This window comes from Lissotriton helveticus, chromosome 1_1, assembly GCF_964261635.1.
Source record: "Lissotriton helveticus chromosome 1_1, aLisHel1.1, whole genome shotgun sequence".
NCBI lineage: Eukaryota > Metazoa > Chordata > Amphibia > Caudata > Salamandridae > Lissotriton > Lissotriton helveticus.
Genome location: NC_136057.1, coordinates 861,643,348 through 861,657,393, shown reverse-complemented (window position 1 = coordinate 861,657,393; position 14,046 = coordinate 861,643,348). Strand labels below are relative to the sequence as shown.

Below are 14,046 nucleotides of genomic sequence, written 5' to 3'. Positions count from 1 at the left end.
AACCTAGGGGAAGACCTGACCAGAAACAGATTATGGTTAGACACTGAAGGTGACCCATACATGCACACAGGCAGGTACTGGCTATATAAGTGTTACCCTCAGAACCTGCCATCAGCACGCTCCTGGAATGGGGAAGATTTAGAAAAAGGACTCCCGGCTGTCTGAATAAGGAAGATTGGAGATGCTTGCCTTGAACCCAAGACTCTCTGAAGTGACTCCAAGGGTCAGTTGGCTGACCTCCTGCCTGAGCTACATGCCTGAGCTACATGGACACAAAAAGCTTCCAGAGGCTTACCGTGCAAATGCCCTGGCCTGCACCACTGGACCTGCCTGTACCATGCTGCTGGCCTCTGCTGGAGTGAGTCCTTCCTGACACCAAGGGTGGACTCCTGAGGACCTGGACACTTGGTAGCTGTTTGAGTGTACTCCTACAGCCTGCAGACTTCAAGAAATGGACTCCAAGTGAAAAGCCAGAATTTCTGAGCTCTTCGCGAATAACCGCCCGCTAGTGCGACCATCTGATGGCAGCCTCCTTTTGACAAAAGCAGCAACTGCACTTGTCTCCCACCAACGCAAATCTCCAATTGCGACCAGCTCTTCCCACCAACCTGAAGTTCCAGCCGAGACTTCTCACGTGGAAGCAGACTCTGAGAAGGTAAGCTTTCCACCAAGACTAACCTGGTCTCAGTAACTGACCCATGCTCCGTCGCTGTCAGCCTGAACTTGTGACTTTGACCCGGTCCTGTGCGACCAGATTACCAGGAGTGGTTATCTAAGCTAAGCCTTACTGTTTTCGTGCAGAGCTAGCAGAGTGTTAAGCATAGGTCAATGACTTTTGAGGTTCACCCTAACAAAGACTGTGTTTATTATTTGATCGGTACTCTCAACTGATAACCCAAATTTTTACACTTGTTGCTGTTCACATCCCTGGAAAATTCAATGGAATGGAATGTTCTTGATGTCGCCATGTTGCATTCTTCGGACTTTCCTGTTACAGGTGTTGGACCCATTCACACACGCTGGATGCCATGTTTATCAAGAGAAGTGTGGAACTATAGTTATAGTAAACCATTTGCTTTTATCTATTACATTTCTCTCTATTTTTGTCATCCTAATTCAATCAGTGTGTAAGAAAGCACACATTTTGCAAAGTGCCCTCTGAATCACATGATGCTATGGGTTATCCTAAATTCATATATATATATATATATATATATATATATATATATATCTCTACTATTCCTACAGTGAAATAAGTTGGCCCATTTAGGAAAATGCACACCTTTCTTATGCATCTATTTTTCCTTTGTTAGATTTTACTATATGGTTTGATGCTCAGTTGGTACAGAATAAAAAATCATGATGAGCTGAAAGTCACTTGATGGCTCTCGGTATCTTATATTTTTGGACAATCAGCGAATACTATATATCCCTGTGACTGGAAGCGTTTGGTAGTGGTATATTACTTTTGTAGATCTGCCATTAGGGCAAATAAATTACAGATGAAACAATTGATGCCTGTTTCTATGTTTTCATACTTACTTTCATTATTTTTTGGTTTCTATAATTCGTTTCTTTGAGAACTTCCTGAACAATCTACATAAATGAACCCCTGATGAATTTAGAATTTTGTCTATAATTTTCAGAATGCTACACAATAGAATGGCTGTGTAAATAAAGGTGTCGGGGAAATCAGCCTTGTTCACCAGGTTAACTTTTCCTTCAGCCCGTTTAGTCTCATTGACCCTCTCATCAACCCCCTTCATATAAGGATTGTATGATTCCCTTGACAATTGGCCTTTGATAATACACCCACATTATTCCTGGCGTCGTTTCCTGCTTAGTGCTAACAGTATCTTTGTTGAGCTTCCCGAATATCTCACCTCAAGTGCTTCTTTTGAGCAATAAGTATACCCCCTTTTCATTTCAGGGTTTATATATTTGAAGACACTTGCCATTTCTGCTGTTTATGTCTCTTTTTTTTTCTTTGTCTTTTTATGGTGTACTAGGACAAAATACTTGAAGACCTTGATAAAGGTAACAGCACACATGAGTCGGAGTCCGAGGATGAAGATGGAATTCGCGTGGATTCAGAGAAGGCTGTTGCTGAGAAAAATATGGTAATCCCTATTGTCATGCAGTATTAATTCATGGTGGCGGCCAATGGATCGCTGTCGAGTCCATCAGCATTTACAAACTGGTTTGAATTATACACAAAACCCTCTTTAATGAGAAGGCAAATTACTTCTCTTGCATCACAGGGGGCTTACTCTCCCTCAAATTCAAAAACCCTCTTTTTATGAAAACATAAACTCCAATTCCCTCCTTCATGAGGGGTGTTCCCAAAGTCTATAATTGCATCCCTCCTGTAATCGGGACCAAATTCTGATCTGTCACTTTCAAACAAGAACTTCCAATATTGACTGGATCAATTGATATATGCGACCTCTGCCCTAAGGGATTGTTCCTACACTTCTTGAAGGATGTTTTCCTTCCTCCTTATTGTACTCCACGATGCCTCAATTGAACTCCACCATATACTAAAGGTTTTGATTTTATTTTGTGCGTTATGTGGACTTTTTGCTTTTAATCGATGACACATTCTACTATATACACTTTTATCCTAACGTTTGCTATATTGCAAAGTGTTTTGCTTCCCTGTTGGTGCACTATATAAATCTACAAAACATTTAGGAATGCCACTTTGAGATGGCAGATATAGAACTTGCACACTATATAGATCAGTCATGATGTAAAACTTCGTTCCTTTAAACTATACATCAGCCACCATTCCTGAATTCTGAGAAACTGTTTATTAGGTATTGCTTGCTCCACCAAAGGCATTTAGAAAGCACAACACAATTTGAAAAGAAATCCAGCTGTGGCATCATTTTGCAATTTGCAACACCTTGGGCCATTGTTTGTAAAAGATCTATATATAATCTACTTTTAAAGTGCATGGTTCTTGTGCTAAAAAGGCGCATAATGTTGACCAAATCAGTGCCAGTTTGATCTTGGACCTTGAATAACACTGAATGTTTCCACTCACATTTGATTTGTAACAATGAGCAGGTACATTGAGCAGCAAATGGGTGTGAATCGTTATGATTAGATACAACATTTGCAAGCACATCTAAGAGGTAAATGGCATCTATATATGGATAGGGGAGTTGGTCAGACTTCCCAATGAAAATAATGCCTTCATTACCAAAAGGTATTCTTCCTTACACTGAATCCTACTCTTCTTTGTCACATTACTGACACTATAATTGTGCCTATGAAGTGAGCAACTGCGTTACATTCGTCTCACATTTGCATCTCCTCTATTCCTGATGGCATATGTCCTTGCCCTTCCACTCTGAAGTCCTTTTTGCTCTACCTAAGCAGTATTGCAATGCTTTAAGATGGTCTGTGCTAGAGGGAGTGAAGAAACCCAACACTTGCAGAGGTAAGTCTTGAATTCCCTGCAGTAGGGCTTATTCATAAACTCTGCTATTTGTGTCAAATTGGCCTCCTTGATTATTCTAATTATGATGGTTCTTCATCTATTGTCAGGATTAGGAATTAATAAACCGCATAACCTTGATTGACTTCTCTAGCTCAAAGTGGATACTTCCCTAATAAAATAGATAATTGGCTTTTTTGCCGGTTTGACCAGATGCATAGTTATTTCTTCCAAAAGGTGTAGTACATTCACTGATTATTTAAACACATCTGTTTTTTCACCATTAAAAATTCAACTGACATGCTTCCAATCGTTTGGTGCATGTATGCTGGCCCTTTATGCGCTCTTGGTTCCCTCCTTGTTGTAATAGATGCTTCTAAAATGGCCATTCAGTTTTCTAGAGCTTGATTCGCTTCAACCTAAAAAAAACTCAATTATCCAGAAGAAAATCACCATTTTATTAGAAGGAGTGGTGCATCCTGCAATAGCATGTACATAACCTTTACATACAATTCAGTGCTAACATCTCTATGACAAAGGACATGGCATTTGTCTGGATTTTGTTGTGTAGACCAAAGTTTTGAAATCTGAAGTTAAGCTGTCTGACATTCAGGGCAGTAAATCCAAGTTAAATCTTATACATGAAATCCTTAAAAGGAACAGACAAAACTTGAGGAAGTCTTTTGTACCATAAAGTAATATGGATGTTTGTATGACAGTGACCCTCCACCCAGTCTAAATAGCAAACCCGTTGTAAAATAGGAGCAAGAATAAACTTGACCTAAAAATCCTGAAAGGAATGTCGTTCTTAAAAAAGGCGACTAAGATACGTCACCTGCCTTGAGTGAATGAATGAAACCCATTCGTACAACACAGATCCCCTTAAACTGACTGCACCTAGCCAATGAAGCCCCACCATGGGCAATAGAAATTTCATGTGGTTGGCAAGATTACAACAGAACTAAATTGCAGTATTTTGTCTGGGTGATCGTCTTTTTCAGACACAGGTACCAAGTATTGGAACTAAAATTAATGTTACATTTATTTTCACGTTCGACAAAGGCTATTAAACAAATCAAATATTTCTTTTTTCAATGCTTTATAGCGTTAAATTAAAATTATTTATATTTTTAACAATTTTAAATAATGATATTTAATTTAATCTAACATTATTTTCTTTAGGGTTTTGTTTTAAGTATCTGCCGCCTTTATTTTTTTTATGGGGGTGTTGCAGTATCAATGGTTTGTGTGTGTAGTGTTTGAATTTACTACTGTTTTGGGTTCTTTTTGGCTGTAGTAACTTTAAATGTGCAGTTTATGAATAGAAATGGGCTTAGTCTTAGGTGTGGGTGCATACCCCTTTCTTAATGTTTCCCTAACCTCTTCTTACTCCTTCCTAACCCCCACCTATCTTGTTAGTACTGTTTTTCAACAGTGCCCCCAGTCCCGGCCACATTTGCTACAAAATAGTTAACTTACATGTGTGAAGTTTGTTCTATAGAAAAGGTAGGAGAGGTGAAGATGTACACTGATGGGTTTGTGGCCAGCATTTTCTAGTACTTTAGTAGTACTATTGTAGTACTTCAAAATGCAGTTTAATGGCCACCTTTTCTAAAAATAATTTTTACTTAATGATTTATTTTGACTAAGTCCGCATGATTTCCCTAATGTGCTGCTAGCTGACAGTGTATGGGTTGATTTCATTACAACAACGGCAGCTACCATTATGCATGTTCTTTTATTTGCTATTCCTGAAGCAGCACCCTGAAAAAACTCTCCAAACAAAAACAATCCAGAACTGAAATATCCCAAAAACATTAAATGTCTCCTGCATTGAACACTCTTTTAAATGCTGCTCCTGTTCAGATAACTATATATAGTTCGTTACTGTAAGTGTGTGAGTATTCGGGAAGACTGGAGGCTTTTAATTTTCAGAAGCGGTGTGTTTAGATGAATGATACCATTTATGATGTTGTTTTTTTGTTGAGTAACTAGGAAGTACCTTAATGAGGGTTAGGTTTACTTTTTTAACGGGGTTTATATGTACCGAGTAGCTTACTAGAGAGTTAGACGCTAGGATTAAAGAAAAAAAAGTATGTTTAATTAGTTACCATTATTTGAGTAACTAAGTGCTTGCGCATGTGGGGTCTTACTGTTGTGTCAGCGCATGCGACAGCGCAAGCCTGAAGGAGTTAAGGCTGCTTCTGACGTAGGCTTGCAGTGTAGCCTGGGCTTGTGCGGCCGTAAGAGGTGTGGTAGGTGGGTGGTTCGATGTGGGAAACCTCACTCAATCGGAGCAAGAGTAGAAAAGGCCAGTTATTGGTCCCCGTGATCTTGAAAGAAGGAGGTAGTACGTGATGTTTTGTGGCACTCACTTATTAGCTGAGGAGCGTGAAGCATTGATAAAACAAATAGGATTTAGAATACAGTTAGTACAGTTATTGGGTGATTAAAACATACAGTTTGAAGAGGAACATCAAGTTAAGTCTTGAATAGAAGGTTTTTTATTGGTACAAAAGTCCCCAAGAATGGTGCTCAGTCACAGGTGGTTGAGGGTAGTCAGTGAGGAAAGTTTGAGAAGATTTATACAAAATGAGGTGAAAGCTTCTGTTAGAGAAGTAGTGGCTATTATTTAGGACAACAACAGAAAGAGTAGATAAGAGGATGATTTTTGGTCATGTTCAGATGAAGAGGTTAACAGAAAGGAGAATAGGTAAAGGGAGAAAGTAAGGAAGACAAAACATATGGGTAAAAGAAGTAAGGAAGAAGGAAGAGTGGGTGCCCTTGGTGGCATGCAAAGCAAAGATGTCCTTGGCGGCACATAGGATTTATCAGACAATGATTATTTAATGGAGACTGATGAGACCGTTTTGGAAGGGTCAGGTAAAATGTATAATGAGTTTATTTATGATGCAGTTCAAGAGGATGATTTGAGTGATGATTTAAAGGCAGAAGCCGCATCATCTTCGAAGATGGTAATGAAAGGACCTTTGGGAGAGGAAATGCTCAGTCCGTATGATTTAAGGCATCCAGAAGTGCGGATTGGTAGCCATTGGATCATGTCTGCAAGTTTATTAAGAAATGGACCAGAAAGCCACTTAAGAGGGAGGTTAGAAAAGTCCCAAAGGCGGAATGTTCAAGGCCAGGAATAGAAAATAAGATATGTTTTCCTCCTAAACTAGACCCTAAGATGATTACGTATATGTTTAAGATGGGAAGAGACCCTTGCAAGGGTCTGGAACATTCTTTAAAACAGTGCCATGACAGGCTTCTGGACATTTTAGGGCCACTTGCGAAAATAATGGATATGGCTAAGGAACCCATTTGAATGTGTGGAGTTGCTACATGGTTGGAGCCAGAGAGCTATGGTGTTTCTGGGGAATGCTAATTCAGGGTTTTTGGCAGAACGGAGGAAGTCTGTGTGATGAAGCTAAACCTAAAGTTATGGGAGATTGCAGACAAGGAGCCAAGTAATGATTTGAAGGGCTTGCTTTTTAGAGGGCATGGTAAAGAGTTTAGGTAAACTTGTAGCTACTTTTACCACCCTTGATGAAGCTCAGAATAATATGAGAGGTTTTTGGAGGTGTTTTTGGGAGGGCCAGCAGACGAGGACCTTATGCTGGCCGGGGGTTTCAAAATTCCCAATACAACTACATGTATAGTGCAACAGGAAGATAATTTCAAGGCTCCTCTCGATTTTTTTTTTTTCCCACAACGAGGAAGGATAAGCAGAGCGAGAAGTGCTATTCCGGAAAGAGGTCAATCAGCGTCCTGCGCACAAGGTGAGTATGGAGATTACTTTTGGTTCTTCCCTAAAAAGAGTAGGCGGACTTTTGAAAAATGTTCTGGCAGAATGCAGAAAGGTAATAAAGGACCCGTGGGTTCCTAATACAGTCCAGGGGTTCGAGATAGAGTTAGTTGAATTAACATTTCCGGAAAAAGAGCCAAAAGAGTTAAGTTTACCTCAGAAGCAAATAAAGATTGCAGATGCAGAAATAGAGGCAATGTTACAGAAAGAGGCAATATGTCTGGTAGAGGAGGTTAGGAGAGGCTATGTAAGCCCTTTGTTTTTAGTGGAAAAGAAGGACAAAGGATCGAGACAAGTAATAAACTTATGAAATTTGAATCGGTCTTTGGTGTACGGACATTTCAAGATTGATGGTCAGGATGTGAAGGAATTGAAGTCACAACTAAAGGAAGCGATTCTTCTTTTAAAGGAACTGGATTTTGTTAAACCTGGAGAAATCAATATTAAGTCCATCACAAAGTATGTAGTTTTTGGGGTACAGGATAGTCACGATTGGGGAAGTTTTGTTGATGCCAGAGAAGAAAGTGAGTTTGATAAAGAAAGAGGTTGCACGAGTGTTAAGGAAGGAGACTTTAACCTTGAGAGGTTTGGCGAGCATTTTAGGGTTGCTTTCGTCATCCGTGCAAGAAATTATTCCAGGATCCATGTGTTGGACTTGGCCTTTTTGCAGGGTCATCCCTGAACTTTTTGCCTTCCTCCTGTATTTTATTTGTCCTTTTGGCTGTTTTATGACTCTGGGCACTTTACCACTGCTGATCAGTGCTAAAGTGCATATGCTCTCCCTATTGTAAATTGATGTATGGATTAGTGACTCCATGATTGGCTGGTTTGGTTTACTTGTCAGACCCTAGTACAGTGCACTGAGTGTGTCCAGGGCTTGTAAATCAAATGCTGCTGGTGGGCTTGCATCACTGGTTGTGCCACCCACAGAAGCAGTCTGTAAAGTGTGTCTCAGGTCTTCCATCGCAGAGCCTGTGTGCAGTCTGGTACTGCCATGTTGACTGGGCAAGTGCACCCACTTGCCAGTTCCTAAACCTTCCCTTTTCTGCATATTAGTCACCCCTATGGTAGGCCCATGGGCAGGGTGCATTGTAGGTAAAAGGTAGGACATGCCCTAACGTGTGTGGCATGTCCTAATAGTGAATTACAGCCATTTTTGTTTTTCACTATTGCAAGGCTACCTGTTCCCCATAGGCCAGAATGGGCAGTTGGATTATTACATCTTATAATCCTAACTGACTCAGGTAACTAGGTAGAAATTCGAGTTTAGTATGCCTGAACTCAGAATGATAAAATACATCTTTTAGTAAAGGTGGTTTTAACATTCTGTGTTTGAAAATACCACTTTTATAAAGTAGATATTTTCTTTCCTAACTGTCAAAGCATGCCTCTGCGAGGTTGTGTATTCCTTGTCTGGAGTTTGAGTGACAGGCTGGGGGATTCCAGAAGACAAGGCACAGGGCTGACTAGAGTTATCTGCATGTAAATGGGTGGGAGGAGTTTCACCTGGGACCTGTATAGGGCTGGGCCTGCCTTCCAATATGCTAGCTCCACCTCCTGTGGTGCTTCTGATGTCCCTGGCCCACTCTGTCAAAGGAAAGAAGGAGTCTTGTCAACAATGTGCTTAAGGACTGCACAGAACTGGTTTGGACTGGGCACAGGAACCTCTGCCTTCAGAGGACAAAGGATTTGCTAGTATAAATATTGGGACCCAGACCCAAGAACTTTAGATCACTTTTGGGAAACAAGAATAACCTTTGCTGAGGAGAGGAACCAGAGAAACAGAGGAGGAGACTATCCCTAAGCTGAGTGCTGTTTGAGGGATTGGTCTGCAGTGGATGCCTGACTGCCAAAGAAAGGAGAAAGGACTTTGTGCTACTTTCAAATCAACTTGCAAAGGCTCTCCAAGGGCTGGAGATAGAGTATGCCTCCTGCTGAAGTCCCAGGGACAACAGACTTCCCCAACCAGCTCTCCTGCCCTCCTTTGCTGGGATTTGAAGTGACTGCTGTTGAGCTGGGCCTTCTGAGAGATTGCGTGTCACTGGAAGTGAAAGTCAAGACGTCACCATACATCCCCCGAAGCGCCTCCCATCACCAGATAAGAGCGTCGCAGCAGGCGCCGTCGCATCACCAGAGAAGCGTGTCACATGGCCTGTCGCAGCTCAGAAGAATCGTTGAGTCGCCGCATGGCTGTGGGCGTGCACGCATTGTTGTAGCATCAAAAAGAAGACGCCATTTTGTTTCATTGCACTGGATCTTCATCACATCACAGCGCTGCTGCTCGCATCGCCACAGAAGCGCAGTAAGAAACCGACGCATCACCTCCCCACGCGGAGAAGAACCGACGCATCCCCTACGCAGCAGTAAGGAATATATGCATCACCTTCCCTGCAACACTTTCATTGTATAGCGTTACGCATCCAAAGGTACATTGAACTCAGTGTTGCATTTTATGTCTAAAGAGAACTAAGCTATTTCTACCATTTTTAAAGTACAGGATTGTGGATTTTTGTCGTTTGTAGCCTTTTGATAAGTCTATATAAATATATTTATTTTTATACTACGACTTGTGTGGTGTTCATCTGTGGTGTTGTCACTGGGTTACTGTATGTGTTCACAAATGCTTTACACACTGCCTCTGAGATCAGCCTGTCGGCTCATGCCAAGCTACCAAGGGGGTGAGCAGGGGTTATTTTAGAATTGTAGCCCCTCACCCTTACTAGACGCAAGGGTTCCTATTTGGTCAAAGATACCTATATCTGCCAACTAGAGACCCCCAAATCTAACACCATGCATTACCGGGCTCTTCAGAGAGTGAAAGTAGGTGCCTTGAGGGGTGGTTTATGGTATGGAGACAAAGTAAATTTGGATCAGAAAGCAAAAGAGAATTTGCGTTGGTAGTTGAACAATCTTGAGGCATGGAATGGAAGAGCCATTTTTGGTTGTCTCCCAGATTTTATTTTGGAAACATATGCAAGTGGATTAGGTTGGCGAGCTCGGTTGGGAGAAAAGGAGACAGTTAATGCTTGGTCAGGCCTAGAGAAGGGTCTACACATAAATTGTCTGGAATTGACGGCATGTTTGTATGCTTTGAGAAGTTTCAAGAGGGAGTTAAAGATACAGACGGTTTTGATAATGATGGACAATATATCTGCTGCGTCTTACATAAACAGGTTAGGAAGTTGCAGGTCCAAGGGTCTTTTGAACATTGCGAAAGATTTGTGGATGTCCTGTCTGGAACACAAGATTTCAATAAGAGCAGAGTAACTGGCAGGGAATATGAATTTAGTGGCAGATTGGAATTCAAATCGTGATGGATTACGGTTCACTGAATATCGACCCCCCCCCCCCCAAATATCCCCATACACAAAAATCAAGTTATAAATATCGATGTAAAAAATATCAGCACCCTATATTTATAATGGTAAGTACAAAAATATTTTAAAGAAAAATGCTGATGTAAAAAATATAGTTGTACAAAATATCGATTGTAATATATGTATAAAAATATTACATATAAAACAATGAAACTATTTATTTTAATTTATTTTATAATTGTATATATGAAAATTTACAAATAAAATTTTTAACATATGAATATATATATATATATATATATATATATATATATATATATATATATATATATATATACACCAACAACATAAATTCTAATAAAAAATACATTATATTATAAATTAAAACATTAAACTAATCAACAGTATTTAAACTTACATTTTCCACTTCAGTGAGTGCAACAGTAGAGAAAGTGTTGGATAGCGGAGGGGTAAAAATGACTATTCCCACTCCAGTGTTTTCAACAGTGGGAAAGTGTTGGATAGCGGGGGAATAAAAATGACTATTCCCACTCCAGTGAGTGCAACAGTAGGGAAAGTGAGGGATAGCAGAGGGGTAAAAATTAATATTCCCACTCCAATCAGTTCAAAATTAAAAACAAACAAAATATCACCAACACAAAATATATTTAAAACAAAGAAAAATGAAAAATATATAAAAATATTTAACAAATCTAAAAAATAGAAACAAATAATGTTAGATATGACAAATACCTAGAAATATTACATTAAATACATTTTAAAATAATTTACAAGCAAATATCTATTTCTAAATAGAAATTATGTATAGACAAAAACTAATTATTACATAAATGTAATCTTTTTTATTGCCTCCCCTATGACACTGCACAATTCAAAACACCAATTTAAGCTTAAAAAAAGTACCTCCATAGTTAAAATAATTAACTATCAACTAAGCAAATATTATAAATTATAATAAAGTTAAAACAGATAAAAATTCATTTATTCTCCAAACGTTACACATAAAAAACAAAACTCATACACGAAAAAAAAACAATTACCCTAATTAATTATCAATTGATGAATTAATATTAATGATCAACTAATTCTTAATTCAACATAAATTACTTTCCACCCACTACCCCTATCCCTATAAATCTCAAAATCCACACCTAAAAATCATTACACAATTCCTATAATTAATTTCAAAATAATAAATTAATATCAATAAACTGCTTAATAATTAGTTAAGAATAAATTACTTCCCACACTTTACCAGCTTAAACATCACAACTCGCATCTAAAATTAATTACACAATTGCCATATTTAAATTAAAAAAATAAGCATTAATTAACAAATAATTATTAATTAAATAAAAATAAATTACTACTCACCCTTTACCCCTATAAACCCCACAGCCTGATCCTAAAAGAATGACAGTTAACATAATTAATTACCAATAATTAACCAATTAATAATTACTTAATAATAACTTACTTCCTACAATTAGCACTAATCTAAATTAAATAATTAATACATTAAAAAAAAAATAATTTATGATAATTAAATTACTTCGCACCCTTTGCTCCTATAAACCCACAACCTACTCATACAAAATAACGCGATTTCCATAATTACCAATTTATTAATTTATACTATTTAACCAATTAATAATAAATTACTTCCCATTATTATTATTATTATTATTATTATTATTATTATTATTAGGGAGTTTTATATAGCGCACAGATACCTCAACGGGGTGTCCCGGCGCTTCTGTGAGAGCTGATGCTGTGTCTGACTCAGATGGTACTAACCGAAGAGAAAGGTTTTTAGAGCTCTCCGGAAGGGGAGTTCCTCCTGGATGGTCCGGATGGACATAGGTAACTTGTTCCAGTGGGGAGAGGCACAGACTTGGAATGTTTTTCCCCCAGAACAAACTTTTTTAAATCTGGGGGTAGAAAGAAGATGTTTAGAGCTCGATCGGAGAAGTCTGGTGTTGCTGTATGGGCGGGGGCAGGAGGATAAGTATGCAGAGCCCTTTCCCTTGACAGCCCGGTGAGCTAGGGTAAGTGCCTTGAATTCCGCCCTTTTGTGAACGGGGAGCCGTGCAGCCTTTGCCGATTAACACTATAACATTTAAATTACATGAATATTAATAAATACAAAATAATCATTAGTTTATTATAATTAAATTAATTTCAACCCGATTCCCCTATAAACCCATAACCCGCTACGGAACTAAAAAATGCAAAATGTAATTAAAATAAAATTGGTAACTACTAAAAACTTAACACATATATTAAAAACCAAAAACAATACTTATACAAAAACATAGATCACATACATTTAAAATGCATACTAAAATACATAACACTAATTCAAAAATCGATAGTTTAAACTATATTTTTGCAGACGATATTAATGACTTCGATATTTTAAAAAAAAAATCTTACCTTAAAGTCTATATTCTTGACCACAATATTCTTACTGTTGATATTTCTGTGTCACGACATTTCCAACTCGATATTCTGTCTGCGTACCAAGGATTACAGCGATTGTGTCGGGTCCAAGATGGCGGAGTGAGGACGCGGACAAGCGGCAGCTAAACCTGGAGCTCCTCTCCCCCCTCTGAAGAGAAACTGGGAAATGCAATTAACGAGATTTAATGTTGGCGATACCCCCGAAAACCCTGAAAACCCATGAATAAGGAATATATAAACTGAAAATCTACCGATGCTTTGGCTCCTAGACTTTTCACGGACCATCAGGCACACGATCCGTAGCCTGCTCATTAGTTCGGAGTTTGGCTGGACAGGTCTTCAACCTGCAGTCCGTGCTTGGTGGTTACACAAAATGTCACCGAAGAATCCGCCTTGCACTACTCGAAACACTAAAACTACCGCTGCTGCCCCCTCCCTCCCCTCCAAAGGTGTGACAACGGCGGCTGTGGCAGCTTTTGCACCCCCCCCCCCTCTCACGACAGCAACAACGGAAACAGAAGCGGCGCCTCCGGACGTTTCGATTCTCCTGGCTTCTGAGTCTTCGGGGAGAGAGATAGCGTCAGGCGGCACTAAAGGAAACTCTTCTGCAACGGCGGTGCCGGGAGACAAGGGCACAGACCAGGGTATAGAATGAGCAGCTGCCGGTAAGCCACTATTGCGCCCCCCGACGCTGACTGTTTCTAGTTCCTCACTTAAAAAAGCTGCCAAAAGTATTGCTAAATTAAAGGCTAAATCGGGGGTTTCAGCGGGATCTTTGATAGGAGGTGAAGCTGACGAAATTGATGAAACTGACTGCATAACTCCCTCGGCAAGTTCAATCGCCGTATCCGTAGCAGGCACAGCAGAAATCACAGGAGGTGTAGCAAAATCGCAACTCGACAATAACATTTTAACTCCTACTCAGATACAGCCTCCTACAAACTCAAATCCTAACTTGATACTGTCTACAGAAGTAGTAACAATAACTGAAG

At 39.4% G+C, this 14,046-nt stretch overlaps 1 protein-coding gene across 10 annotated transcripts in view; it reads left to right on the top strand.

Moving 5' to 3' along the window:
- Positions 1-14,046, top strand: part of RPAP3 (RNA polymerase II associated protein 3) — a 286,980-nt gene that overhangs the window by 47,018 nt on the left and 225,916 nt on the right. For all 10 annotated transcript variants that reach the window (XM_078675415.1, XM_078675461.1, XM_078675426.1 and 7 more), the window contains one exon: positions 2,010-2,120. In XM_078675415.1, coding sequence (XP_078531541.1) covers positions 2,010-2,120 — 111 coding nt within the window. The remainder of the gene's footprint in view (positions 1-2,009; positions 2,121-14,046) is intronic.